Source organism: Aspergillus nomiae (genome assembly GCF_001204775.2).
Source record: "Aspergillus nomiae NRRL 13137 chromosome Unknown contig00264, whole genome shotgun sequence".
NCBI lineage: Eukaryota > Fungi > Ascomycota > Eurotiomycetes > Eurotiales > Aspergillaceae > Aspergillus > Aspergillus nomiae.
This window is the reverse complement of record NW_015378319.1, coordinates 1-27,957: the sequence shown is the minus strand read 5'-3', so window position 1 is coordinate 27,957 and position 27,957 is coordinate 1. Positions and strand designations below refer to the sequence as shown.

General features: G+C 51.5%; 11 protein-coding genes across 11 annotated transcripts; 3 read left to right on the top strand and 8 right to left on the bottom strand.

The window, feature by feature from the left end:
- Positions 1–101: 101 nt before the first annotated feature.
- ANOM_008556 (uncharacterized protein) lies at positions 102–1,530 on the bottom strand (the record flags this gene model as incomplete). Its single annotated transcript, XM_015553812.1, has 2 exons — positions 102–1,350; positions 1,412–1,530. The coding sequence occupies 2 exons, from the start codon at positions 1,528–1,530 to the stop codon at positions 102–104; spliced, it is 1,368 nt and encodes a 455-aa protein (XP_015404432.1).
- Positions 1,531–2,934: 1,404 nt separating this feature from the next.
- Positions 2,935–4,050, bottom strand: ANOM_008555 (resistance to Congo red protein). The gene is made up of 3 exons (XM_015553811.1): positions 3,812–4,050; positions 3,619–3,735; positions 2,935–3,545 (listed from the first exon to the last, which is right to left on the bottom strand). Exons 1-3 carry the CDS (start codon positions 3,838–3,840, stop codon positions 3,254–3,256), a joined length of 438 nt encoding a protein of 145 aa, XP_015404429.1. The 5' UTR covers positions 3,841–4,050; the 3' UTR covers positions 2,935–3,253.
- A 2,171-nt stretch (positions 4,051–6,221) lies between these two features.
- On the bottom strand, positions 6,222–7,180 carry ANOM_008554 (ADP-ribosylation factor-like protein; the record flags this gene model as incomplete). Its single annotated transcript, XM_015553810.1, has 6 exons — positions 6,222–6,495; positions 6,567–6,638; positions 6,699–6,761; positions 6,830–6,849; positions 6,927–6,999; positions 7,131–7,180. 6 exons carry the CDS (start codon positions 7,178–7,180, stop codon positions 6,222–6,224), a joined length of 552 nt encoding a protein of 183 aa, XP_015404430.1.
- Positions 7,181–8,523: 1,343 nt separating this feature from the next.
- On the top strand, positions 8,524–12,375 carry ANOM_008553 (DNA-directed RNA polymerase I core subunit RPA135; the record flags this gene model as incomplete). The annotated part of the gene is made up of 3 exons (XM_015553809.1): positions 8,524–9,024; positions 9,096–11,535; positions 11,603–12,375. 3 exons carry the CDS (start codon positions 8,524–8,526, stop codon positions 12,373–12,375), a joined length of 3,714 nt encoding a protein of 1,237 aa, XP_015404435.1.
- Positions 12,376–12,553: 178 nt separating this feature from the next.
- On the bottom strand, positions 12,554–14,102 carry pre2 (proteasome core particle subunit beta 5; the record flags this gene model as incomplete). The annotated part of the gene is made up of 6 exons (XM_015553808.1): positions 12,554–13,118; positions 13,189–13,298; positions 13,360–13,408; positions 13,499–13,654; positions 13,708–13,815; positions 13,971–14,102. The coding sequence occupies 6 exons, from the start codon at positions 14,100–14,102 to the stop codon at positions 12,783–12,785; spliced, it is 891 nt and encodes a 296-aa protein (XP_015404436.1). The 3' UTR covers positions 12,554–12,782.
- A 422-nt stretch (positions 14,103–14,524) lies between these two features.
- On the bottom strand, positions 14,525–16,495 carry ANOM_008551 (sphingolipid long chain base-responsive protein PIL1; the record flags this gene model as incomplete). The annotated part of the gene is made up of 3 exons (XM_015553807.1): positions 14,525–15,574; positions 15,628–16,132; positions 16,428–16,495. The coding sequence occupies 3 exons, from the start codon at positions 16,493–16,495 to the stop codon at positions 14,525–14,527; spliced, it is 1,623 nt and encodes a 540-aa protein (XP_015404433.1).
- A 2,808-nt stretch (positions 16,496–19,303) lies between these two features.
- On the top strand, positions 19,304–20,377 carry ANOM_008550 (alpha/beta hydrolase; the record flags this gene model as incomplete). Its single annotated transcript, XM_015553806.1, has 1 exon — positions 19,304–20,377. The coding sequence occupies one exon, from the start codon at positions 19,304–19,306 to the stop codon at positions 20,375–20,377; it is 1,074 nt and encodes a 357-aa protein (XP_015404434.1).
- A 746-nt stretch (positions 20,378–21,123) lies between these two features.
- On the bottom strand, positions 21,124–22,881 carry ANOM_008549 (WD40 repeat domain-containing protein; the record flags this gene model as incomplete). Its single annotated transcript, XM_015553805.1, has 3 exons — positions 21,124–22,035; positions 22,095–22,258; positions 22,314–22,881. 3 exons carry the CDS (start codon positions 22,879–22,881, stop codon positions 21,124–21,126), a joined length of 1,644 nt encoding a protein of 547 aa, XP_015404426.1.
- Positions 22,882–23,211: 330 nt separating this feature from the next.
- Positions 23,212–24,638, top strand: ANOM_008548 (inositol phosphosphingolipid phospholipase; the record flags this gene model as incomplete). The annotated part of the gene is made up of 2 exons (XM_015553804.1): positions 23,212–24,458; positions 24,548–24,638. The coding sequence occupies 2 exons, from the start codon at positions 23,212–23,214 to the stop codon at positions 24,636–24,638; spliced, it is 1,338 nt and encodes a 445-aa protein (XP_015404425.1).
- A 242-nt stretch (positions 24,639–24,880) lies between these two features.
- thiA (thiamine thiazole synthase) lies at positions 24,881–26,271 on the bottom strand (the record flags this gene model as incomplete). The annotated part of the gene is made up of 3 exons (XM_015553803.1): positions 26,171–26,271; positions 25,583–25,936; positions 24,881–25,527 (listed from the first exon to the last, which is right to left on the bottom strand). The coding sequence occupies exons 2-3, from the start codon at positions 25,917–25,919 to the stop codon at positions 24,881–24,883; spliced, it is 984 nt and encodes a 327-aa protein (XP_015404424.1). The 5' UTR covers positions 25,920–25,936; positions 26,171–26,271.
- A 484-nt stretch (positions 26,272–26,755) lies between these two features.
- Positions 26,756–27,925, bottom strand: ANOM_008546 (retrograde regulation protein 2; the record flags this gene model as incomplete). The annotated part of the gene is made up of 1 exon (XM_015553802.1): positions 26,756–27,925. A coding segment is annotated over one exon (1,149 nt), but the record flags the coding sequence as incomplete, so codon positions are not given.
- Positions 27,926–27,957: the final 32 nt, after the last annotated feature.

The window sequence follows — 27,957 nt, the reverse complement described above, 5'->3', positions numbered from 1 at the left end:
GAAGAGAGTATAAACAAATCGGCCTTGACGTTGACCCACAGACGACAATGAGCGGCTGCGATTAAATCGAGACAAAATCTCAAAACTGTCAGTTGCAATGTTTATACATCCCTGAAAGAATTGGGAACGGCCTTCCGGCCACTCTGTAGCAAGGTTGGGGGCCTGCCCGAGTCTTGTATGGTTTCATGCGGAGCGGGACTAGATGTGAATGGTGGAGGGGGCGACGAAGGAATGGAAGGAGATGTATCCCTATAAACCGGTTCGGTGTTGAGCGGGTGCGGCATTGCCCTGTAGGTGGGCTCCGGGCCAGGCGGGGGCATTGCCTGGTACGCGGGCTCATGGCCGGGAGGAGGTATCGCGCGGTAAGCCGCCTCCTGGCTAGGCGGAGACATGGTCCGGTAGACAGGCTCGTGACTGGGGGGAGACATTGCCCTATACACTGGTTCTTGAGTCGGAGGAGACATTGCCCTGTAGGCTGGGTTCGCGTTTGCAGGTGTCAATGCTCTATAGGGAGGGGCTGCGTTCGCAGGAGACATCGTCCTGTTGATAGGAGATTGGTGGATGGCAGGAGATGGTTGCCGATAAGGAATCGGACGAGCGCCATCCGTGGACAGTGCCATCCCTGGGGTTTGGTTGATGGCTGGAGATGGGTGACGATACGGTGAAGGGGAGGCATCAGTAACCGGTGAGACGGCCGTACCAATTGGCAGGTAGTTCGGTTGGGATCCATAGTTTTGAGAATAATCACCATAGGGTTGTTCGTATGGCGAGATAGGGCCTGGAGAGGGCCCGCCGGGAGAACGAGCATGATACGCGCCCTGGTCATCAGGGTGGAAGCCGGAGGAACTAAAGGCTGTATCTGTCCTGATAGGCGGTGGCCCCATGTAGCCGGCTCCGTTTGCTCGGGGTGCGGATGGCATTCGACGCGGTCTTTGGTTGGCAAGGTTCAAAGGCTCCATCTCCATTGCATCTTGGTGATGACCCGGCTCTTCGACCCTCTTGGTTACAGCACTATCCCACGTGGGCATCGCGGGCAACGCATCTTCATTGCCCTTGGAGACTGCAGGACTTGGGGGAGTGTCAAAGCGGGCAACCTGCGCCCCACGATAAGTAGGTAGCGATGGGGGAGCGGGTGGCTGATAAGGATTGTTTGTCGGCATCGGTGGAGGTTGATTGTATGGGTCATCCAAGTATTTTGGTTCCTTCTTTCGGCGGGGAGACGGACAGCAGCATGAACAGCATCCACAGCATTTACAACATTGGATGCCGCAACACAGGCAATTTATAATACATGCCAGAATGGAGATAACAATGAGCGCACCAACAATGATCGCAACGATTACGGGCCATCTGCAGTGTCCGAGTCAGATATGTGGTGAGATTACTAGAGGAAGACCATGATTCAACGTACTTGCAATACGATTTGGCCATGCAATTATCCCAACTCGATAATGTTTCCGGAGCGGACTTGAGGTCGCTCACAAAGTCGCGCGGCCATATCGGGAATGGCGTCGTATCCACCGGACTCATTTTGGCGGAATATGAATCCTGAGATTGGGTTATCCGACCCCACACGGTCAATAGTACGGGCTATATGCGATGGTTCTTTATCCAGATGTCACTCTGATAGGGAACAAGTGCACGGTACGAAGTATGCAATACGCACTTGAGCGTACAACATGTGCTGCTGCGTAACGAAGCGGACCCAACGTCAGGTTTGGATGGTTGCGGTCGCAGATGAGCGGCCCACGGGACTCAGTCTTCGGTTTCTTTCGTTGGATACGATTCCCTCTTGCATCAACGATCAAGAGTAAATGAGTGGACCGGTTTGCGACGTCGATGAAGTGTTGAAGGAATGCAGATTTTAATCGTAGTAACCTGGAATTCGAGGTACACGATATGAATTTTCTTAGAAGCAGAGAACGTCACAATTCAACCAAAAAGGAATGATTGGAAGAATCAATATATTAAAGAAAGTGCCTGTTAGTTCAGCGGTGATATCAATGCACCGCCACTAGGGGGATCACCGCAAACAGCAGAGAGGGGATGGAGAGGGAAAGAGAGAGACTAGGTGACAATATTTCGGATGAAAGATACACGGGCGGAGAAGGAAAGACGAAGTTCAGTTGCCCGCAAGAGGGTTGAAAGGGAGGGCGGAAGGAAGGAAAGGGAGGGGGAAGAAAAAGTCGAACAAGGGGAGAAAGAAAGAAGAATTATTTTTTGCCCACAGGGATCAGCGCATGGAAGAGAACCAAAACGCTCATCACAATTGCCAGAGATGGAGAAGAGGTTCGGTGGGTAGCCGATCCATTAAAAAGTAATCTCGGTGGTGAGCTTCAGGTACGCGAAGTATTACACTCACTTACTAGTACCGGTACTCCTCACATTGTAATCTGAAACTACTTCTCATCCACAATCATTGGCAGTCGCAGTGTCCACTTTGATCGTCTGGATGGTACTCGTCAATACGAATGAGTTCCCGAGCACGGCATTCCCGACCTTTATATGGAAACCTATACGGGATGGAGCAGACCTTCGTGGGTCAATGCGATCGGTCGTTAAATGTCGTTGAGGTTAAATTACTTTATTGGAGAAATGTTTCGGTGCCCCATACTTTTCTCATGCACCGTGAGCGAGTTCGGCCCCAGGCCAAAAAGCCAAAGAATTCTGCGCTCCGTCACGGGCCAATGGTTCTGCAGGAAATTACTTAGTTCCTTTTTTTAGCGTCGGCTCGTCCAGTGCAAATTACGAGTTGCACTGCGCACTTAGTAGGCATACTCCCAGAGTTCCCCTTCCCACCACAAATAGTAGCAGTAGTAGTAGCGAAAAAAACAAAAAAAAAAAAATATTATCTTCATGTCTACTCAGAGTCATAGTAATGTACACCGCCGACGCCTCGCTAGCTTTTCAGAAAGCTGTGGAAGTTTAGAAAACGAGCCAGATTCGCAAAGAAAATGCCTGCACCTCGTGCTGCAAGCCCTAACTTTGGAGTAATGTGAATCGTAATTGCTCGGATGGTCATTATAGTAATAAAAGGGAGATATCGAGGTATGATAACAAACACAAAGGAGCTCATAGACCCATCAAACATGCTCTCGGCTGCATCCTCCTTGCTGGGTATTGACAAAGAAGCAGGGGTGCAGGAGATTCAAAAAGAAGACACCAACGCCAGTGATAACAGAATCTGAATCATGCGATCATTTCAAGTTTTGGATTAAGATCTCGTTCAACGACTACCGGTCTCGACAAATGTTTATACTTTGCTGGCATTCGGGGGTGGAGGGCCCGGCGGTGGCTGGTAGGCCCGCTCGGCGCCGTTGTGATACGCATTCGGCGGTGACTGCAACTCGATGCCCGTTTGCTGTCCTCCAAAATAGCCGTAGGCTTGCGGTTGGGGTGTGTACTGAGGCGGTGGCTGTTGCTGATAATGAGGGTCTGCATAGTAAGGATGTTGATGTTGTCCGTAGGGAGGCGGGCCAGCAAGCCATGCCGTACCCGGATGAGGTTGAAGGCCGCGAGTGCGACGGCGGCGAGCGTTATAGCATCTAGCAGCACGTTAGTTTCATGCAACTGGCTCAGATTAAGGTCCTCCGCCAAGGACGGGAGGGAGGAACATACGCAAAAAGAAAGAATATGATGAAAGCACAACCAACAATGACGGCAAACGCTACCCAACGACCCCAGTCATACCAACTACTTGGCCTGCAGACCCAATCGCCCCAGCTATTATATCCACTACAAAGACACTGTTAGCTTCGTTTCATTCCATTGACTCCGATTACCCTTATGGATATTGGGCTATGGAACTCACCACTCTCGGCGGGCGTGGATGACACCCATCGTGGCTGAAAGGCCTCTTTATCCGAGGCCGACTGTAGGGCGGAGAATGACGTCGATCACAGAGACGAGAGCTCCTGGTGGTGAGGAATCAGCGGAGGTAAAAGGGTAGTAACGAGCTCAGCTATCTTGCAGGAGCGTGAATACAAAATTCGAAGGAGGTTTTTCGATCCGTACGAAAGAATTAAACCAGGACCAATGTAAGGGGAGGAAAGAAAGTGAAGTTCTTGTACGTCTGAAGGCAGCAACGAAACCGCAGCGGGAATGGCGCGGGTAAATTATGGAGACAATGAATGGACTTGGACCTTACTCGGAGTGTGGCTGGTGCTTGGCGGCCTTACGCCGACCGGTCTGTTTATTTTCTTGGGTTACTTTTCGGTGGGTAACCGTAGGATTTGGCAAGGATGCGCAATAGGGCTGGGAACAGGGGGGCAAATTAGATAATAATAATAATAGTGCCTATACGAAGAAAGGGGAGTCTTCAACACCTGGTGGAACAATGTTAAAAATTCCTCGTAAATAGGGCATTTGATCTTGAACGCATTCGATATATCCCCTCACGAAATGCACTCACCGCATCACTCGGGGTTATTTCGAGTGGCAAGCGAAGAGGGCCGATATTCTAGTTCGCCTCGGTACGGCATATATAATCACTGTCTAAGCCACCAAGCACCTGACTTGATGGTTTCCTCCCGCGTGAAACTTACCAAGTTCTATAGTTTATGATTTGCTGTCTGGCTTTGCCCCGGTTACTCGGATGAGTTGTTTGTGGTTTCAGTTTCCGTTCCTTCATAACTTTCAGCATACTCGAGTCTCGTGATCAAATGTGCACAGCCTTGGATACTCGTCGTCCACTCCAGGGATTTCTCGAATTTTTGAATGCATGGTGAGCATGACATAGCTTACTTATTGGTCAATATCGCGCAGGTTTGACATCGGTGTGGTCCCAGTGAAAGGTGCAATGGCTTTGTCATTTATCCGTAAGACTGTCAGATATCAAAAGCGAAAATACCTGTGATCCACTGAGTTGCTGGCGGCCTACCTACTAACTCGAGAAGAAGACCGATAATCCCAGTGAAGGACTTTCTAATTGTCGGCAACACCTGGTTATGTCTTATGATTTTCGACAACTCATAGCGTCACACCGGTATATGTAGGCATCCAATACTCCTGGTGCAAACATGTGACATGTATATCAATCAAGTAATTAGACATTATCGGAAGGATAGAAAGTGGACTGAAAACCAGGGCCGATTTTATATTCTAGTCTCTGTAGGATTGCAACATGGTGGTGATTTGCTGCAGGATCAAGAGCGCCCGCCAAGATATATTAAGAGACAATTCGCAGCTCAAGCATTTCTGTGTACCACTAGACCCAACTCAAGTTCTTGCTCATTCTTGGTAATAAGAGTACTATGTGATAAAAAAAAATCATTGCTTGTCCCAACCCATTTAAAATCTCCATGGATTGATCGCAAGTTGCTGCAGATGATGATAGAAAAGTATGTGCAGTACAAAATAAGGTAGAAGAGAAAAGGTGGAATGGACATGCAACCTGTACTTGGTCTAAATCACTTCATCGTAGGAAATGACTAACCCGATCACCAGGCCACCAAAGCAACCTTAGCCGATCGGCAGGGATATGAAGCAGACCATGATTTGCTCACGACTGGGTAATCTATGAATAGGATCCCAGAAGCCTTTGAACTTTGGCAGGTGTTGTTGGCGGGGTTGGATTTGCTGGTTCGCATGAGGGCTTGATTAGTTCCCGTCTTCGCATCTGCAATGCCAACGCATCAGTTGGTCTGTGTGCTCTGCTCCAACACGATCCTCATAAATAAGACAGGCGCCAGTGTCTCTATGGCCCCCCTCGCTCCCTCTTTTCAAAGCTACTTGGCCCTGTCCTTTGGCTTTGTAATTCAACTTGAAATGTGGATTTGCCTGAGGGTTTACAACGTTATATATCTCGGAATAGCCCCAGACCAATGCTCATAGTGGCTCTCCTCTCCAGCTCACGTGTCTTCCATCTCGGACGTCATATAATTCAAAAGCCAATCACTATGAGATCGGGCACCAATGCCGCCATAATACAAGCCCACTAAAAATTACATAGAAACGTGGGTCATCATGCAACGAATGAAATTAACAAACAGTGAAAGGGAAGCTGAGTGAGCGCACGTGCTGAAGCCAAAAGGCAACAAAAAGCAAACAAGACAAAGAAAGAAAGAAATCAACATCAATGACGCTAAAGTTTAATGTGCCTGGTTCACATCGTCAACATCATTACATCGGAGGCTGCAATCCAAGAAGCTGAAAGAGTCTACAAAAGTTTAGGCCTGCGGCCGGGAAAAGAAGGATGAAGCAGGTGCTGTTTCCCACGATCTTCATCGACTGGCTTTGGCGATCAACCAGTGCAAAACAGCATCAAGGTTAGTCTCTTCTTTGGCACTAATTCCATAGCAGCTCACTTCGCGATGGGTAATGGATTTCAGATCCATCGCATCAATCAGTTCGTCGACGGACAGCTTATTCGGAAGGTCGGACTTGTTCCCAAGGACTAACAGCGGAATACCTTCAAGAGAGGGCTTGTTCATCAACTCGTGCAGCTCATCTGTGGCGATTGGAAGTGCAGGGCGGTCTGCTGCATCAACGATGTACCTGGTCCGAATGTCAGAAGAATGACCACATCAGTGAGTCCTATTCCAGAGAGGACAAAGGGGTGGACATACACTATCGCATTTACACCGCGGCAATATCGCTCCCACATTGGTCGGAACCGCGGTTGGCCTCCCAGATCCCAGCTATATGAACGTTAGCACCGCGATGCGGGGACCATAGCGGACAGGCGTTGGGACACTGACCATTTCAAGGTCACATGGCCTTTCTGAACCCGTTTTGTGTTGAAGCCAATGGTGGGGATGGAACTGTGGGGAGGTTTAGCAAGAGAAATGACAACCCTTACGGCTAGGCTAAGCCTACGCTCTTGACTTACTCTACAGTAAACTCGCCTCCCTACAGGGTTCGTTAGGTCACGTTAGCGATGGTGGTCGAAATACTAGATCGGTCGGTCCAGATGAATGGAGGCATACCGCAAGCACACGCAACAGCGACGATTTCCCTGCGTTTTGAAGCCCGATCATGGTGACATCCATCTCCGTCGCCCTGCCATTTCGAAATACAAAGTACCGCTCTTAGCAAGCCGAACCTTTTTTGTTTTTGCGGGGACGGGCCGGGGAACTATTTCCGGGAGAACCGCAAAAAGCGATGATTTATTGGAACAGCGGCCCACTTACCAAAACATCCTCAGGAGCCAGTCATAAATCGTCCGAAAGATACCCGCCATCTTTGCGATTAAGAAAAAGAAAAAAAGCAGAGAGACACTGTTCGTACAACGGAAATCAACCAGAGAAGAATGAAGGGAAAAGAAGGGACAGGATGGCCAAGAACGGTCGAGAGAAAGAGAAAACCAACAGAATGGTCGATTGTTCTGGCGCGAAGTGGCGATGGTGGGTGAAGATATTGAGACCTAGGATAAGAGTTTTGTAGGATTAAGAGTGGGGATGGTGGGTTTGCTGAAAGGACTCGAATCCCGCGACACCAGCGGACCACGGGACAATGAATGTAATCAAATAAGACGTGAGGAAGATAAGTAAGCCTAGTGGTAGTGAGAATGGGAATTTGAGGGAAGCAGGGAACAAGACGGCGGAAAAGCGACGTGAGGTCTGGAAGAGGAACGACACCGAATCAAGTTGAGCTGAACTTGATTGAAGGGGGCGGCGGCAGAGAGACTCCCCAGACCAAAAGCGTTGCGGAGAGAGCGGCTATCGTTTTCAGTTTCAGGCGCGCTTCCTTCTGATGAAGGGAATAGGGAATGATTTCTGCTTTTCGCTCACTGCTTTGCGGTGAAACTGAAGTGCTCCGATCTATGTGCACGCATGACCGCTCGTTCTGCGCCGCTTTGGAGGGGAGCGCTTAGTGGCCCCTGTCACTCATGTCCGTCAGTCTGGACGAGGTCAAAGTCCCTACAGGAGTTAGTTCGAAAGCCAGTGGTTCTGTCGCACGGAGAGTGATCTTGAAATTGCTCTGGAAAAAAAAATAGTAATAGTGACCCAATCGGTGAAGACAAAACCTGTTTCAATTTGTAATTCCTGTTCGAAAAGTAAATGCACTGTCTTATCTGGAGCCCGAAAGGGGAGCAAGAAAGCAATGAACTACTTCACCAAAACGTTCAACGTATCTATCAGCTTTGTTTGCCTTGTTGCCTAAGGCGGCGTCCCGTCCCGCACATGGGTCCCGTGATGCAAGCCTTGCATAACGTGCTACGACTTGCGGCCTCAGGCAGAAGAGCCACCGCTCATCATCATCACGATCTATCAACACGTGATGATATCTGTCCGCCGGTTCCACCTCGAAAAATTTCCCCGTCGCAGCGACAAGAAAGGCTTCATTCAGACCAGCGCTCGTACTCCAATTGCGAGTCTCATTCCCTCTTGGTCACTCTTCTTCCCTCGCCTTTGATATCTGCGGCAGGAGGGGGTGAGCTCTTGAGGCAAACCAGTCACACCGAATCACATCGACTGGAGCCTCGGCTTGTATAGACTGAAGTGTACAGTGGAAACTTTTTTTCACCTCCGAACCTCCGGGAAGAAAAACGTTTTCCTCGATCAAAGTCATTCCAACTTCACCATGGCTCCTGCTAAGACAGACACCAATTGGTCTGTCAATTACGATGTACTCAGACGGGAGCAGCTATTCAAGAACCCTCCCAAGGATCGTACAGCTTATCCTGCACTAGCAGCCTCTATCAAGCCGCACGTTGATTCCTTCAATGCGCTTTTCGAGGACAGCAAAGTTTTGGAGGCGGGATTGAAAGATATTGGCACCAAGACATTCATCGACGGCGAAGCAGAAACTCCTGAGCAGAAGAAGGCTAGACAGGCAGAGGGCCGAAAGGCACCGAAGCGGAACAAGCTCCATGTTCGCGTCAAAGAAGTCTTCCTCGAGAAGCCTGCCATTCCCCCGACGAACAAGTTCACCACTCGTAACCGCAATATCTACCCATCCGAATGTAGAGAGAGACATGCGACGTACCGTGGCAAGCTGCGCGCAAGGATTGAATACCGGGTGAACAATGGGGATTGGATGGAGGCTGTCAGAGAATTGGGTCAGGTTCCTATCATGTTGAGGGTGAGTGACTATAGTGGATTTATATGGGAGGTTCTACTGTTCCTGGTCTGGCTAACGTGAGTGTGGCATAGACCAATCGATGCCATCTGGAGAAGGCAACCCCCGCGGAACTTGTTGAGCACAAGGAAGAGTCTGAGGAGCTGGGCGGCTATTTCATCGTAAATGGAAACGAGAAGTTGATCCGAATGTTGATTGTCGGAAAGAGGAATTTCCCCATGGCCATTATTCGTGGCTCCTTCGTTAAGCGTGGCCACACATATACCAAATATGGTGTTCAGATCCGATCCGTCCGTCCTGATCAGACGTCCCAGACCAATGTCCTACATTACCTGAGTGACGGTAATGTTACTTTCCGTTTTTCATGGCGCAAGAATGAGTATCTCGTCCCGGTGATGATGATTCTTAAGGCGCTTGTGGAGACGAATGATCGCGAAATCTTCGAAGGACTGGTTGGCAGTGCCTCTTCTGAGGGAATCAACAATACATTCGTCACGGATCGTGTGGAACTTTTGCTGCGGACATACAAAGGATACAACCTGCATAGTCGCTCAGCCTGCCGGGCTTACCTGGGAGAGAAGTTCAAGCCCGTCCTCGGTGTTCCAACGGACATGTCAAATGAGGAAGCTGGCACTGAGTTCCTTCGTAAGGTTGTATTGCCCCATCTTGGTAACCAGAACGTTAGCGAAACTCAGGACTACGACAAGTTCAAGCTAATCATGTTCATGATCCGGAAACTTTACGCTCTCGTCGCTGGCGACTGTGCCCCTGACAACCCTGATGCCGTCTCTAACCAAGAAATCCTGCTTGGTGGTTTTCTCTACGGTATGATCCTAAAGGAGAGACTGGAGGAGTGGGTCAGATCTTTTGGCCCTATCCTGAGAGACTGGAGCATGCGCAACCATGGCGCGAAGTTCACTGATCCTTCATTCGAGAGGGACTTCTTGAGCAAGGTCGTGAAACGGTCAAATGAGAACATCGGTGGTGCGCTGGAGTACTTCCTATCGACTGGTAACCTCGTCAGTCCTACGGGTCTCGATTTGCAGCAGACATCCGGCTATACTGTCATGGCTGAGAAAATTAACTTCTACCGTTTCATCAGTCATTTCCGAATGATTCACAGAGGTAGTTTCTTCGCACAATTGAAAACTACCACTGTTCGTAAGCTGCTTCCTGAAAGTTGGGGCTTCCTGTGCCCTGTTCACACACCTGATGGATCTCCTTGTGGTCTCCTTAACCATCTTGCACACAAGTGCTTGATTTCCACCAGTGATATCGATGTTTCTCATCTCCCAAGACTCTTGGTCCAGCTCGGTGTGCGCTCGGAGTCTTCTGTCTCATTGGAGGAGAGCGTAACGGTTCAGTTGGATGGTAGAATTGTCGGTTTCTGCTCACCGAAGCAGGCTCGCATGGTCGCTGATACCCTGAGACACTGGAAGGTTGAGGGCAGCCACAATGTTCCTCGAGAGCTGGAGATCGGATACGTCCCTAACTCTAACGGCGGTCAATATCCCGGTATCTACATGTTCTCGCAAGCAGCTAGGATGTACAGAGAGGTTAAGTACTTGCCTCTCGACAAGCTTGACTACGTGGGACCATTCGAGCAGCCCTTCATGGAAATCGCCTGTTTACCATCGGACCTTGTCGCGGGTGTTTCGACGCACATCGAGTTTACACCGACAAACATCCTCTCTATTGTGGCTAACATGACTCCTTTCTCCGATTACAACCAGTCGCCTCGTAACATGTATCAGTGTCAGATGAGCAAGCAGACAATGGGAACGCCCGGAACAGCCATCGATTATCGTACAGACAACAAGCTTTACCGACTGCAAACTGGACAGACACCAATTGTGCGTCCCCCTCTTTATAATGCTTATGGTTTGGATAACTTCCCGAACGGCACGAACGCGGTTGTTGCTATTATCTCGTATACGGGTTATGACATGGACGACGCTATGATTATCAACAAATCTTCACACGAACGTGGATTCGGTCATGGTACAATCTACAAGACAAAGGTCCACGCCCTCGATGAAAAGGAGTCGCGAAGGAACAAATCCAGACGTGAAATTACTAAGCTGTTTGGCTTTGCTCCAGGGGGTGAAATTAGGGCCGAGTGGCGTAACACCATCGACGAGGATGGTCTTCCTCACATTGGCGCTAGGGTTAAAGAGGGCAGTCTCGTCGCTGCATACCACAACGTACGTTATGATGCAGCATCGGACTCCTATGTGAATGTCGATGGCATCACCCACTTCGTCAAGTACAAGGACGCCGAAGAAGGATACATCGACAGCATCCGTATCATGGGTGCCGAGACCGGTATCGAACCGTGCCAATCCCTCAGCGTCAAGTACCGTATCCCAAGAAAGCCTGTTATTGGTGACAAGTTCTCCTCTCGTCACGGACAGAAAGGTGTCTGCTCCCAACTCTGGCCGGCAGTCGACATGCCCTTCTCCGAAAGTGGCATCCAGCCTGACCTTATTATCAACCCTCACGCTTTCCCATCTCGTAAGTCTCCAATATTTTTTTTGGACTATATGACAATAATATTCCTTGACTGACCGATGGACAAAAGGTATGACAATCGCCCAGATGATCGAATCCATGGCGGGCAAGGCTGGTGCTCTTCACGGCCACCCCCAGGACTCGACGCCCTTCCAGTTCTCCGAGGAGAACACCGCCGCCGATTACTTCGGCCACCAACTCCGCAAGGCAGGCTACAACTACTACGGCAACGAACCACTCTACAGTGGTATCACCGGCAAAGAGTTCGCCGCCGATATCTTCATCGGTGTCGTCCACTACCAGCGTCTCCGTCACATGGTTAACGACAAATTCCAAGTCCGTACCACCGGTCCTGTGAACTCCCTGACCGGCCAACCCGTCAAGGGTCGTGCCAAGGGAGGTGGTATCCGTGTCGGTGAGATGGAACGTGACTCCCTCATTGCCCACGGTGCCGCCTTCATCCTCCAAGACCGTCTCATGAACTGCTCTGATACCCAGCGTGCCTGGCTCTGCCGCGACTGCGGCTCCTTCCTCTCGACACAGGTCGCCCTCGCCGGTGGCTCCGGAAAGGCCCGCAACCAGGGCGCCGCCGCCGCCGCCGCAAAGGCTGCATCTAGCCAGCTTACCCAGGCCAGCGGCTCCTCCGGCATCGTGCGCTGCAGACGCTGCGCTCGCGAAGCTATCTTCGATGACTCCCGCGCGATCACCTGGGAAGACGGCGATGGCCGTCGTTTCGTCGGCGGTGACAATGTTACTGTCGTTGCTGTTCCGGGTGTGCTTCGGTACCTGGATGTTGAGCTTGCTGCCATGGGTATCAGGATGAAGTTCAAGGTGGACAACTAATCGCCCTGCTCAATGCATACTATATCTTGCATCTCAAGAGCAAAGTAAGAAAGCAAAAAACGATATGAAAGAACCTGACAAGATTTTACGTTGGCTCGGGAATAAAAGCTTGTATAGATGGGGGAGTATTTAGCAATATTTTGGTTCTTGGATGTGTACTTATCTATCTGGGATGAGAGTTTTGTTTAGTATATCATAGCATTATAGTATAGTTTTCTTTTCAACTTCATACTGATCTCTCTTTTTAAGTAGGGTGTACCAGGAACTGCAACTGATTCTAATGAGACGTGGATCCCCATTACTGCTCGCCAAACAGGCAGACTCATAAAAGGAAGTTTCTTGTATGCCTAAGAAAAGAAAATTGATATATCATGTCTACCATGAGAAACCATCCAAGACACTACACATTACAACTCCGACGTGACATTCGAGAATTCGCCCTTCTCCAACTTCGTCTTCCAGAAGATCGGGTTCATGTCGTCAAAGCCGTGGTGCACCCATCCTTCTTCCTTGACGTGGTACAGGTTGATGAAACCACCAGAGTAGGCGTCACGGTGCATAGCGGCCAGGATACTTCTCCGGCCGAGCTCAAGGGCCTCCTCTTCAGTCAAGTCGTAGCGGTAATTGGCATCCAACACACCGTAGGCGAACGTCTGACCGGATCCAACACAGAACAGGTTGCCCGGGAGTCGGGTGCCGTCTGAGTCGATGTAATAGAGAGCTGGACCTTCTTGAGGGGTCATCTAATCACAGTGGAAATGCATTAGCTTCAAACGTTCTTGGGGTTATAATGTGACGGAACGGGCCACATACTCCTGCTAACATTGTTCCCATGCTCAGACCGTATCCCTTGTAGGCGTATGTCAGGTTGGCGAGAATCTTGGAAGCGGCAGCAACGGTGATACGGCGCTTGTGGCGGATTTCTACCAATGATTAGCATCACACATTCCAACAATATGGGGTACAAGATGAACCAGAACATACCATGAAGTGTGCATTGCTGACTCAAATATCTCAACCAGTATTGGCAATCCTACACCCAGTCATTAGCGTAATGTCCTAGAGTGCATCAAGAATATCCACAGAGCGCTATGTTGACTCCCAGATAGAACAGGGTACATACCGCAGCACCACCCGCCATAGTACCTAGAAGACCGGGAGTCGGGGCATTGTTCGCCTTGTCCTCACCACGACTCAACCGCGAGACGGGAATAACCTTCTTCACTGTCTGACTGGCAATCCAATTTCCAGCGGTGGCTCGAGAGTCTGTCGCAACAATCTATGTACCGTTTGTCAGCGGAGAACGAGGGACCAGTTAATCGGACGGCGTACAATTCCGCCCTGGAATCGGAAGGCCAGTGTTGTCGTTCCGTGGGCAAGTTTGATGGGGCAGCTTGGGTTCGAGTGATCATCAGTCATAGCACGGAGCCAAGATCTTGACTAGACGAAGGAGTTGGGTTAGCTAGGGTCTCCGCTTATTCGGCATATTATATGATCTGTTTGGTCTTCCGGCGTTGGGTAGGCAAGCGGTAGCATCGCTATCACGCTCCTCCGCGCGCCGGCACCACACAACAGATTCATTGGGCGGTGCTTACGTTGTCAACTGGAGGAAGGTTGAATTTCAGAGAGAGGGGAGGAAGGCTCTCTGTGAGGTCATGTTGTTCTTGTTCGGAGTAGAACTCATTCTGATGGGCCGGGCGGCTATATTGGGCGACCAACTTGTCCATGATGGGCGGCGATCTGAATCGGTATCCGAGGGAAGGAGGAAAACAAGTTGTAGTTGATATACAAGCGCAGATGGCGAGGAGGTGGGATGGAGGAGGTCGAGCTTCTGGGCGGGAAGAGAGCTTCCCAGATGATGCTGTAGCTCCGTCCGCGTCACGCCTGCCGCCTGGGTCACGTGGCCATATCGCTTACTCGGCCTTATCGCCGTATCAGTTCCTTTCATCACCTTACTCTGTATAGAGTACTCCTACATTTATCTCTACTAATCTCCCGACTCAGTCGAATTAAAGAGATGGCTCTTCTATAGGGATTTCTCTCTTGGGGAATCTGCAATCAATGTTCATACTCACATACTAATATACATAATAATACTCCAGAATTAACGCAGGGAAGAAACCAAGGTAAAACACGATGATTGACCAGCTTAATACGGGACAGCGACGGTTTGAGGAATGTCCCAAGCTGCCTTGGGCTGCTCCTGGAGTTTTTCCCGAATAGACTTAGCATCATCCGTGGTCTCTGTCACCTTATTTGCCTCCGTTCCTTCCGTCAGCTCGGTGGAGGGCTGGTCAAAGTGCTGAGTCGAATCTGTGACGGACTCTTCGATACTTCTACTGCTCGCAGCAATTTCATTGATCTCCTCGGGCTCATCTGTGACAGAATCGTCCCAGCTTCTAGCTTCGCTGACGGACCCAACGTGCTCCTTTGTTCCTGGAATAGTGTCGTGAGCTCCAGGTGTGTATCCAGTAACAACGGGAGTGGCTCCATATATGCCCCTAGCTCCCTGCGTACTGGACTCTCCGTAACCCTCGGCTCCAGTGGCGGTATCAACACGCTGCTTAGTTCCTGGGATGTAAGTGATCGTATTACTTGGCCGACGATACGTATCCCTAGTTGGCTCAACAGGCGCTGCAACAGGTGCTGTTACAGGCTGTTGGGACTCCTGGGCTTCGATTGCGGGCGTAACATCCTCTTGAGTCCCAGACCCATACTCATGGACATATTCATTGGTGCCCTGAGCCTCGGGAATGCCTTGAGTCTCCGGAATACCTTGAGTCTCGGGAATATATTCCTCAGCGTAACGAACATCTGAAGCCGAGCCATTAATATCCCTAGTCGAAGCCATCTCACGGCCGTCTACTTCAGACGAGCCGACGGTGAGTGCTTGACTATCCCGAGCCGCACGAGCTGCGGGGGCTGGAAGGAGAGTGCTATCATGCAAGTGTCCAGCTGAGGTCGGGATAGGTACGGTAGTACTCTCCCAGGCGCGGAGACCTCTCTCGGCGTCTTGAATGAGCTGACTTGCCTCGTCACCACGATCATAGTCTTTCCGAGGCTCCCCTGGGACAACAGGCGAGTCATCGAGGATACCCAGCAGCCGGCGGGCATGACGGGCGAGCAAAATCTGCTTCTCACCTCTCTCAATGACAGCCGCCAAGTGGATATCGAAAGCCTCCTTGAGTTTTGCCCTAGTCTATGGAAAAATTAGCACTGCCAATTATTAAGGTAGCTAGAGTTGACACGAACCATGTTGGTCAACTGAGCCTCGGCGACCAGGCTCTGCGCTTCCGCTCTCACAAGCTCCTGTTCCAGAGTCTCCAACCGGATGCTCTCCGGGTCCTTAATCTTCAGTTTCGCGATATCGTCCTGGATCTTGGCTCGATGATTCCGTGTCGGTTGAATCGAGTTCTCTGTTTCGCGAATGTGCTTGAGAACCGTCCGATACTCTTCCAAGTAAGATGCGAAAATCTCCTCTTGATCGCCCATTTCGGCGAGCAGCACACCCAGTTTATCAGTGATGTCTGACACAGCTTCGTCCTCTGTGGCCTCCCCCCAGTCGGAGAGCTCTTTCGCGGTGGACACACGCTCACGACCGGCCTTCTCATAAGCACTGATAGCCGCATTCTCATTTTTGATCAGGCGGTTCATCCTCTTGCTCAGTTCGGGCTGCTGCGTACCGCGCAGCGTCGCGAAACTGAAACGGCTCCGCGAAGGAACCGAATTCCTCCTGCGGACCGACAGGTTTCGATTCCTAGGTCATATTAGCCCAGCATCTAAGCTCTGCCATTGACCCTCGTACATGATTGAGATGAAACCAAACAAGTCACAAAGTAATTGACACTAAGTCGCGACAACTTTTTCAGAGGTGGCAAAATGGGATTGTCGAGCTACTGATAGAATATCCTAATAGAGAAGTGCGCCTTCCTCGCAGGTCCGACAATACAGCTTAATAAATGGTATACACGAACGGTCGCAGGTTAGGACAATACTAAACTAGATAATAATGTTCGAAAGTACGCAATGTTCTAAAGGACATGTACAATTACTTTATGATCGCATCGACCGTGCGAACCGTACTGACGTCATGCGGGAGAAGCGGAAGTTTTGAAGTCATATTGTCCAAATGCAGACAAATCAATGCGCAGTTACCATGGATAGCAGGCCTCTTTGTCCGGCCGGGGGGCGAGTTTCGCCTGAGCTTATCTGATCCATGTTGGTTCGGGATGAGATCATGGAGCAGTCTAGCCACGGATACACTATGCACTTCAGGATATCGTCTTGGCTTGGTATCTAATCAATCAACAGAAAAGAAAACCTGGCAAATGAAACAAGAATAATTAGGAAATGAAGAAGAATACCAATCAAGAACACTTTAGCCAAACAATCCAAACCCGAACAAAACCCTAACTCCCAACTCCCAAGCTCCCATGAAGATGTCTTCAGTAATTCTACACCCGAATATACTCTACATCCTCGGTCCACATAGGCCTCCTCCTCTCCCTTTCCCTCATCCGCCTCCCCTCAGGCTCAATATATTCCACACACCTCCGCTCAGGCAAGAAATCCCGACTCCCAAGCCACCATCCCTTCCATCTTGATATCGGAAGCGATTCCTCCACTGTCCGGATTCTCCGTCTCGATACCGTCGTATATGACGACCGCGGGGACTCACAGTGATGCGAGTGCGGATGGGCATGTCGGGGTGGGCAGACGCTCGTTGAGTCATGGCTGTCAGTGCTGCTGGAGCTGGAGCTGGAGCTGGAGCTACTGCTGCTGTGTCTGCGCCGACGACGGTGGGAGGACGGGATCGAGACGCGCATAGGTGGGTTTCTGAATTCGACGACTCGGATACAGGGGCCTTTACCTTCGTCGACTTCGAGGAAGCACATCTTCTTCGGCCCTGGGATGGTAGGGGTTTGGGTTGGAGTGGTGTATGGTTGTTAAAGTACAGAGAAGAGAGTGGGTGTATATTCGTGTATACTTCTGGCGTGTATCTTTGTATATTATCGGTGTTCGTTTGGAGATATCTCAATTTCTATCTCTCTTTGGTATTCCTATATTCTGACGGGAGACACCGAACCTGGGTATGTATAGCCGAAACAAGCTTCCAGAGAGAGATATACTAGTAAACTAAGCTACCCGGGGATTAATGTATTATAAATGTTCTCTAAATACTAGGAAGTGAGTAACAATATTCCCAGGTCAGGTCATCTACTCTGAGTCCAGCCTGACAGTGGGAATCACTTGATCCGGGTCCGTCATGTGGGTGACCGTATCCGATGACATCCTCATCTAGCACCCTATGTATGTTCAACGCAGAGATGTCTACAGAATGCGACGGGATAAATGCTGATGAGTAGTTATTGAAATTATGAGGGTCGCTTTGGCGTGTGACTCTTGGAGCCTGTGGATGCTTTTGTTGTGGGTTCTGTGCTATATATATACAAACTGCGGATGACTATATATGGGTGGTAGGCTATGCGATGTCCTTCCACGTTCGTCTTGTCTAAGTTATTATATTCCTTGTCTGTATGTATGCGGTAGAATTTACTTAAAGGGTTCTTGGTGTTCCTTGATTGGTATATCTGTAGTTGTTAAATTTGTGTATAGATATGTCTATCACTTGTTCGCTTATAAGTAAATACATACAAAAGCTCCCAACTGATTCTACTCTAGAAGTCTGAAGAGAAACTTCTCATGTCGATCACAAAAGTCTCAAACCCCAGCGAGGATATATTAGATTATGAAATTTCAAAAAGTATTAACAACTCCGACCATATTCTCAACCAAACTTCGAGAAATATCCCATCACATTCGTCCGCTAAGGACGAGTACTCGCCATATCCAACGACTACATGAGCCACAACAACAAGAACTACTCAAGATAATGCATACTGCAGGTCAAATACAAACTTGCCCAAGCTAAACATCTCACTATATCACTCTGTATAACCTCCTATATGTACTGAATACACAGTGGGGGGAGATCGTTAATTATTAGACCGGTTGCTACTGATAATGCTCCAAACACGAGTCGACATATCTGGGATAGATAGGTGCTGTTTCCGTCTGTATCGTAACCCTAACCACTAGCCAATATACCTTATAGTTCGTCTTCCAACTTGATTTCTTCGGCTATGTACCATGACCTGTCAAATCAACCTGCCTCCAAACCATACAAGACTAGACTAAACTGGACTGAGTACTATAGATTCCGGAAGTATGCCATTGACCAGGTATACCTGCATAATCATTATCACAGATCGGACACTGACATAAAGTCTAGCCCAAGAGCCAAGCCATCTACAGTGTTGCCTAGAGTCCCTCCTCCCCCAAACTGCCGAGCTCCAACACCGAAGGTCTCCCAGAACCAGCTCCCTAAACCCAAGAATCCCCGGTGTGAATGCACAGCCGCAGGGGGCGTTGCACGAAAGCGTAAGCCAGGTGCAGTTGTGGATCGACAGGTAAAAGCATGTAGGGGGCTTCTCAGGGATGTGGTTCAACCGTTCAGGACGGAATCCGAGGGTTTGCCGGGCCCCACAAAGTAAGCAACTTGCATTAGCGTCCCGCTGAACACTGTTTAATCTAAGCTTAATACTTATCTCCTTCGGAGTATATGCTATCCAACAGACTATTTTCGTCATGAACCTTGGCCGGTTGAGGTGTTTATTACCAATCGGCTCTCTTGGCGTGATGACAACATCTTGTTGAAGAGTATTGGCAACGCGCGGCCTCGCTGTGGTATCCTGAGACATACTGTCTGGTGATATCAACTGCTGTTTGAGGTGATGGCGTGCAGAGTCTTGGTCGTGGATATAAGATCGGCGAATGTCATCTCAGACAGAAGCCATTCATCTGTATACTTCAATAGTTACAACTACCTCAGTGTGCAGATATCACTAGCAACATCAGCATCAGCATCATGAAGGGAAGCAGCCTCGCCGCTCTTGGTCTGACGACGATGCTTAATACCATGTCAGCCATGGCCCAGAACCTGTCCTACGGAGCCGACAACTTCTACCGCAGCGACAGCGTCACGGTCCAGCCGATCACCTTCGAGAACCAGTACCGGATGACCATCGCGGGCAACCTCTTCACGCGCAACAACTTCACGCACAACAACAACAACATCACCGCACCGGCCATCGTGGTCGGCCACCCGATGGGCGCCGTGAAGGAGCAGAGCGCGAACCTGTACGCGACGAAGCTGGCCGAGCAGGGCTTCGTGACCGTCTCGCTAGACCTGTCGTTCTGGGGCGGCAGCTCGGGCGAGCCACGCAACGCAGTGTCGCCGGATCTCTACGCGGAGGCGTTCAGCGCAGCGGTCGACTATCTGGGCACGCAGGAGTTCGTCGACCGCGAGCGTATCGGCGCGCTCGGTATCTGCGGCAGCGGCGGGTTCGTGATCAGCGCGGCGAAGATCGACCCGCGCATCCGGGCCATCGCGACGTCGAGCATGTACGACATGGGCGCCGCCAACCGCAACGGGCTGCAGAGGTCGCAGAGCGTCGAGCAGCGCAAGGAGATCATCGCCGGGGCGGCGCAGCAGCGCTGGACCGAGATCGACGGCGGCGACGTCCAGTACACCAGTGGCACGCCAAGTGAGCTCACGCCAGATACACCTGCTGTCGGACGCGAGTTCTACGACTTCTATCGCACCCTGCGTGGCGAGTTCACGCCCAACGGCTCGTCGCCGAACCTCACGACCCACCCCACGCTCTCCAGTAACGTCAAGTTCATGAACTTTTACCCGTTCAACGATATCGACACCATCTCGCCGCGTCCGCTGCTCTTCATCTCGGGCGACCAGGCCCACTCGCGCGAGTTCAGCGAGGACGCTTATGCGCGTGCGGCCGAGCCGAAGGAGCTGTTCTGGGTGCCTAGAGCCGGCCATGTCGACCTCTACGATCGTGTCGATCTCATCCCCTTTGGCAAGCTCACGCGGTTCTTTCAGACGAATCTCAGCAGAAAGGGAGCCAGGGCGGTTCGTGTCTGATATGATACTCTAATATAGAGTTGGTGGTGTTAACCGGGCTGGTTAGATTAGAGTCATGTGCTCTGTTCGTTGATATTCGATTAGTTCAGCTTACGACTAAACTGATCTATGTACTAGAATTTCATAGATACAAAGCTATATGATCGTGTGATTGGTTCCTCCTGGTAGATTCCCTATACTAAGTTGACTACTCCATTCCTCTAATAGCTGGACACCATAAGATAACTCCTTTAGCACGCGGCTGTAGGGCACCGTCGCACCGTCAAACCCAAACCAAATCCCCAGCTGGGCCCAGCCGAGTCGGCCTTCCGTAGAACAGAAATGTTTGGTAGTGAGACCAACCTAATGCTTGTCTCGCAAGCGAACTAGCTGAAGCGCCGACTCATCTATGGCTCCTGCTCGTGCTGTCTCTAGCCCGTGTGCCAGCCTCCTTTCAGTCGCCATACTGGACATTGTGTTTTGCCGTGTCGAACATCGCCGGACGCATTTCTGCAGTGTATTATGCCAGGATCCGCTAGGGTCAAACTTCAGTGGTAAGTATATGCTAAGGCATTAGTGTAGGCAAACGCAATGGGTGAAGGTCCTAGTCGTGTCTGCAGATCAAGGCTTGGTATCGTGAAATTCAATAGTCGTCATGATCCTATCGTCTATTATACAGTACAGTATATCCTGCCGAACGCCGACCCATGTAGAGTATGTAAATTACACAGTAGAAAAGAAGAGCAAGTCAAGAAGAAAAAAAAGGTTCATCCCTCTGGACCGGCGTCGGCATCTGCCATCTCCGTATCCTGGGGTTCTTGGGTATCTCCGGTATGCTGCTGCTCGTGTCCTCCTTCTGCTCCATCCTGCGTTATCCCGTTTGGCAGAATCCCATTTGGTTCGGTTCCGTTTGGCTCAGTTGTATTTGACTCGGCTCCATTTGGCTCAGCCCCGTTGATCGCTGGGGGAGATTCTTTCGCGTCGGTGTTCATTTCGTCGTCGTCGTCTTCGTCGACCTCCTCGTACACCCGTATCGTCTGGTCGATTCCACAGCTCACCATTAACCGCTTGTCGCCCAGCGTGCAAGTGTCAACGCCCAGTACCACTCCTGTATGCCCTTCGATCCGCTGCAAGGTCTTCTTGCTCACTACGTCCCAGCATAGAACAGCGCCGTCTTCGCTCCCGCTGACAGCGAACGCATGGGGCGGTGCGCCACGCACTCCGTATGTGCCGAACCCGCCCGCCAGACTGTATTTCCGGTTGACGTGTCCCTGGTAGGTCTTGATACAGCGTCCTTCCACGTAGTTCCACAGCCGTACGCAGTCGTCCAGCGACCAGGCCAGGACAAACTTGCCATTGGGGGAGAATTTGACCGACGTGACCGGTGGGTTGTCCTCGTGGACCAGCGTGCGCAGACACTGGCCCGTTGCCGTGTCCCAGATTCGAATCAGCCCGTCGGTCGCGCAGGATGCGATAAGGGTGCCGTCCCAGACGACGTCGATCCCGCCGACGGGGTCGGAATGCGCGGGGAGGGAACGCATCACCGTCGCGGAGCGCACGTCCCAGAGGAAGACCGCTTCGTCGTAAGAACCGCTGACCAGCATGTTGCCCTTGGGCGAGAAGGCAATCTGGTAGACGTAGTTATGGTGGCCAACGAAAGGGATCGAATGCGCTTTGCCCTATACGGCGGGGAACACTTAGTGGAGAAGAGATGTCAGATGAAGGAAGGGGGGCATACCGTCAGCACATTCCAGAGGCGGATCGTCTTGTCATCCGACCCAGACGCAATGATAGCCCCATCCGGGCTCCAGGAGATTGTCGATATTCCTGCCAGATGGCCCTCGAACGTATGCACCAGCTTTCCGGTCAACGTATCCCACACCTTGACAGCTCCGTCGGCACCTAGAAGCGATCAGCAACCGACACGGAAACATACAAATACATGTTCAAAACCCACCGCCACTAGCAATCATAGATGAGTCAGGCGAGAACCTCACGGTGGAAACCCCCCGTAAGTGACCTCGCAACAAAAACTTTTGCCGGTAATTGATCTTGTCCGGTTTGGGCGGCGGCGGCGGCGGAGGCGGAGGCACAGGCGTGGGCGACCGATCGGAATATGCTTGCTCGGGCTCTGCATCCCCTTCCCCAGGGGACTCGTTGTCGTCCAGATCGGCATCGACTTCCTCCTCATCTTGGTAGTGTTCTGATGACGGCCCCGCGGCGCTCACGTTGGAGGGTGACGAACTGCGGCCCCGGTTGCGGGAGCGCCAATACACATCAGCGTCGACTGCCAGCTCATCTGGGCTTTCCGAGCCGCTGAAACTGCGCAGGCGTGTATTTGGGCGCTTTGGGGGCAATGCTTTCTGTAAGGACCAGCTTGCGCGACGCCGTTCGGCCTCGTCGTGATCGGAGCCCGCGGCGAGTTCGTCCGATGAAGACTCCACGGGTGACTGGATGTAGCCATTTTCGCGGCTTGGAGACCGGTCCAGTCGACGGCGCTTGGAGCGGTGGTTATTCCCGTCCATCTGATCAACAATCCAGAAGGAAACAAGGGGGCGCGAGAGATTGAAGGAGAAACAAGGGCGCAGGAGGAACAATCGGCCTGAATGAATCCATCGCGAAGATGCAGAAGAATAATAATCCCCAGCCAATGAGCGACTGCAGTGACAGGGCGGTGAGTGTGCCTGATCGCGCTTTGTCGGCGTCATCCAGCAAAAGTTATTCGATGTTCACGCTGACGAAACCACTTCGATTATACCGCCTAGGCACCAAATATGACCCATCTCTAGCTGTCCAAACTACTTAATTTCTAATAATTCATATATCTCACTTCCTCTTAATCCCGCGCGGCCACCATGTCCGCCCAATCCACCGTCTACCCCTCCGACGCCCCCTCCCAGATCCGCATCTTCACCCTGAACTGCTGGGGCCTCAAATACATCGCCAAATACCGCCACGAGCGTCTCTCAGAGATCGGTCGCCAGCTGGCCCTGGCCGACCCAGCTCCCGAGATCGTCGGACTCCAAGAATGCTGGACACAACAAGACTACGAGAGCATCCGCGAGCAGACCCGTCACCTGCTCCCCTATGGCAAGTTCTACTTCGGCGGCGTGATGGGCGCGGGGCTCGCCATCCTCTCGAAATGGCCCATTGAAGAGAGCTCCATGTACGGGTATCCGCTCAACGGGCGTCCAACGGCGTTCTTCCGCGGCGACTGGTACGTCGGGAAAGGTGTTGCCTGCGCCCGTGTACGCTTCGGGCCCGGCGCCAGCGACGTCGCCGAAGTGTTCTGCACGCACCTCCACGCCCCCTACGAGAAGGAACCGAACGATTCGTACATCTGCCATCGCACCGCGCAGGCGTGGGAAATCGCGAAGTTGATGCGCGGCGCCGCGGAACGAGGCCACCTTGCCATTGGACTGGGCGACTTCAACATGGTGCCGTCGTCGTTCGCTCACCAGCTCATTCGCGCCCACAGCCCCGTGCAGGACGTATGGCAGGCGATATACCCAGACTCATCCGTGGCCGCCCCCATCGACCCCATCGAACAGAAACGAGGCAAACCGACCCCGTCAGCCGAGTTCAACCTCAATGTGAACGGCGCCACATGCGACGGCAAATTCAACACCTGGCGGTGGACCAAGGAGGACCGCAAACGGCTGGAGAAAGGGGAGGAGGTCGTTGTCGACAAGGATGGTCCCTGTTCGATGGGGAAACGGCTGGATTATATCTTCGTCGGAGATGGCGGATATCCGCCCGCCTTCCCTGCGCCCCAGTGGTCCGTCAAGTCCGTCAATATCGGTATGACACAGCGGCATCCCACGCTCCGTTGTTCGCTGAGCGATCACTTCGCCGTCGAAGCCACCATCACCCGCTCTCCTCGTCCCTCCGATGCGGACGGCTCGACAGATAATAAGCTTCCCCAGTCCGTGATTCCGAATACAGCCCTATCACCAGACACCTATGACCGTATCATCGACATGATTCACACCTATGTTCAACGTGAGCGGTCCCAGCGTCGTTGGAGACTCGCCCACTTTATTCTCTCCGTGTTCGTGTCCATTGGCTGCTTTGTCGGCGTCTGGTGGACGGGGGATCTGTCGTATGTGGCGTTTATCTTGGTTTTGGTCAGTACCTGAGCTTCGGGGCGGGAATTTTGGATGGATTGATTGGCGGGCTGTTCATGTCCAGCGAGCTGCGCGCACTTAAGGAGTTTGAATGGGAGGTGCGCAATGCGAAAGAATTGGTCGAGAGAAGCGGTGGATTTGAGAAGTCGGAATGAGTACATGCAGTATGACTGTTAATGTCTTGGGCCTTTGTATCATATTGTCTTTCTGGTTACACATAATTACTCTAAAATGTCCCACTGTTACTTACAGGACATGGCCATTTACATATGCATGTGGAATACGAGTTAACGAGTTCATTCAAATCTCAGAACTATCACATAATCATCATTCTCCTGTCATCAAAACCGTAACACAATTTGGACCACACACTCAAGCCATACGGGTGGTGAGTCATTTACTCAGCACACTCACGCTGGCGCTCGTCGAACACCTTCAAGGCCTCCTCGGCGGCCTTGACACCACTGAGAACCATGGCACCGAAGGTGGGGCCCATGCGGTTGAAGCCATCGATTTCAGACAGCTCCATACCGCCGATGATCAGGCCCTTGGTCACCTCACGGGTGTTCTTGACGATGGCATCCTCGGCCGAGTTCATGTCGAGACCACGCATGCCACCCAGCTTGTCGACGCTGCCCATAGACACCAGTCGCTTCGCACAGAAGGCACCGAATGGTCCATCGTGACCAGTGGTACTGATGATGACAGGGGCGTTGATAGTGTTGGGGTCCATGCAGGAGTGGTCGTCGTGGTGAAGGGTGACCAGCGTCCAGTTGACGACAACACCAGCAATCTGGGTGTTGCCGTCCGTAGTAGGACGGGTGATCAAGTCCTCAACGGCGGTAGCATTGAAGAGTTTGACATTGGGGAAGGAGAGAACCTTCGACATGAGAGTCGAGGTGAACAAGGAGGCATGCTTGACGACGACGTAGTTGGGGTTCGCATCCTCTTCATAAGGAACACCCAGCTCGTTCAGGAAGAGTTCCGCGGGACGGCGCATGACCATAGCAGAAAAGAGCTGGCCACCCAACCAGGCACCGCCACCTATTTCACGTTAGTTCTGGAAAGCTCAGCGCAAGACCGTCCATCGACTACTGACCAGGAGAGACGCTAGCCTCGACGATAGCAATCTTCAGGTCCGGACGAGCCTTGGCCAGGACGTACGCAGTGCTCAGACCGCAGGAACCAGCACCGACAATGACAACGTCACTCTCAGCGTACTTGTCCAGGTCCTCGAAGTAACGTCTGGTCATGGCACGAGAGACCTGACTTTCGCGGATAGGGGCGAACTTGAACTGGTCCCACTTGCCGCCGAAAAGGTCAAGCATCTTGGTCTGAGAAGCTCCCTCAACGGGGGCAGTCTCAGGAACCACGACCTTGCCCTTGAGGCTGGTAGGGGCCACAGTGTGTTCGTAGAGGGCAGCTGGGGGAGACATGTTTCAAGTTATAATGACTGTAATTTGTTAGCCAATCCATCCCCTTGGGGGACGAGGGAAGGCATGATCCTTTTCGCTGGTATTATCCAGATCAAGTTTTAGCCGTATAATCTCAGAACGAACCCAGTCCATCGATGCCATGTCCTTCCAGGCTAGGACCCTAGTCTAGGATCCAGCTTCGGGAGGACATGTGAATGCATCGATGAATGGGAACGAACACCGGCCCACGCCAAAGACGTTACCTAAGATACCTTGATCATTGAGAGTCCAGCCAAAAGCATTCCATGACTTCCATCGTATGCCCTAGAGAGGGCTGATCGAGGAGTGTATTTACATTGTCGGGTAGTTTGGGCTATAGAAGATGGTCAGCTATTCCAATCACTTAATGTTTATGTGAGGGAGGAAGACTTGTTCAGTTTTGTCCGAGGACTTTTGGAATTGGAATCTGAGATAGAAAATTGTGTGTGAGAGAGAAAAAAAGAGAAGAAGAAGGCGGGGTTGAGAAGGAGGGGTCAATTAAATAGCAAGGGTTGAGTCAACGTGATACGCGCACTATGCCGTATAGATCCGCCGACCCGAATCTATCCGTTCATTTTGCTCGTCTTTAGCTTTGGCCGGTGAGCCGGTTAAGAAACAAGTGAAATCATCCTGACATCGGCGGACGATCCTTAGCTTTTACATTTCGTTACCAATGGGATCCAGTAATCAATTGCCCGCCTGTCATATCGAGCAATGGCGGACATCCCACTGGCCGTGAAGCGATCCACCATAATATACTTTATTAACATTGACCCAAAAACAGTAGATGTCCACGACTGCCTCTCCATAATGAACCCCTAGCAAATCGTTACCCCCACTCGCACTCCATAATCCTTCGGCCAGTTCTTTTTCTTTCCGGCTTTCTCGACTTTCTCCGCCCTTTCCTGTAAGCTGTCAAGCGAGAAGGCGGCAGCAGCAACAGCATTGTTGCATTTCACTTTGAGACGCAGCAGATCGCACTCGTCTTTCTTCTTCACAACGGATTCCCATTCAGTCGCCAGTTGAATCCTCCAATGCGTGCCCGACACGCGGCCGGATGGATGCACATCTCCAATTAGGGTCGCTACCCGACCCAAGTACTGACACCACCAAGCCTCCTGCTTAGAAACACAGCGGCTCAGCTGCCGGTGGAATACTTCATCCGTGGGTGCCAGGTCCCCTGCCCAGCGCTCGCAGAGTATCAATGCAATCAGGGCACGTTCGACATGTGATAGAGTGTTCACGGATGCCAGGATGCCAGTCGTAGTACTATGCAGTGCAACAGCCGAACGCGATTCGCGCGGCACGCGGGAATGAGCAAAAAGCAGGTTTGCGAGCGCCCCAAGTAACTGAGGGGAGAACGAAACCGGTGCATGGCGAGATTCCGTAGGCGAAGACGTCGAAGGCAACGCGGCAGCCAGTAGTCCTCGAATGGCTGCATTGGATGGAGATGCATACGGCAAACTGGCCGCCAGAAGCGGATCTTGTGCGCGAACCTCCTGGGGCATCTGGTCGAAAAGGAAACCCTCCCGGACGCCTCCCTGGCAGAACTGGATGTGTGTAATGTCCGGCAAGGCGTCCATGATCACATTGACCAGGACAGCCACCGCGGGGATCTGTGAAGCCCGTCGCTTCGAGACGCCGAATATCTTCTCATCCGAGTCAGAGACCGAATCCAGAACAGACACAGTATCATGGAAGTCTCCTCTGCGCACTCGAAACCCATTAATGATGGGAATCGGATAAGGATCCACCTTATGCTGATTCATGAGCACGTAGCCCCAGCCCCGGAACCCACCACCACAGAGATATAAATCAAACCTCCCCAACGACCTCGCCGTCTCCAACAGGAACTCCGGAACCTCCAGAGCCCGATACGCCTCCTGAAAGTTGTTGATCATCTCCTGCTTCAACGCCTTCTCAGCTTTCTTCCCTTCCGCCTTCGCCTGCTCCAACCGCTTCGTCAACGCCGCCGCCCGTAAGGAAAACTGAACGACCCTGACTAGTAGTCACGACCCAT

What these genes read in the sequence shown, in the direction of transcription:
- ANOM_008555 (XM_015553811.1), bottom strand. Translation starts at nt 3,840, where the DNA reads ATGGGTGTCATCCACGCCCGCCGAGAGTG. An exon ending in ATCCACGCCCGCCGAGAGTG is followed by an intron (nt 3,736 to 3,811) that starts GTGAGTTCCATA and finishes GTGTCTTTGTAG; the next exon opens with TGGATATAATAGCTGGGGCG. An exon ending in ATCATATTCTTTCTTTTTGC is followed by an intron (nt 3,546 to 3,618) that starts GTATGTTCCTCC and finishes ACGTGCTGCTAG; the next exon opens with ATGCTATAACGCTCGCCGCC.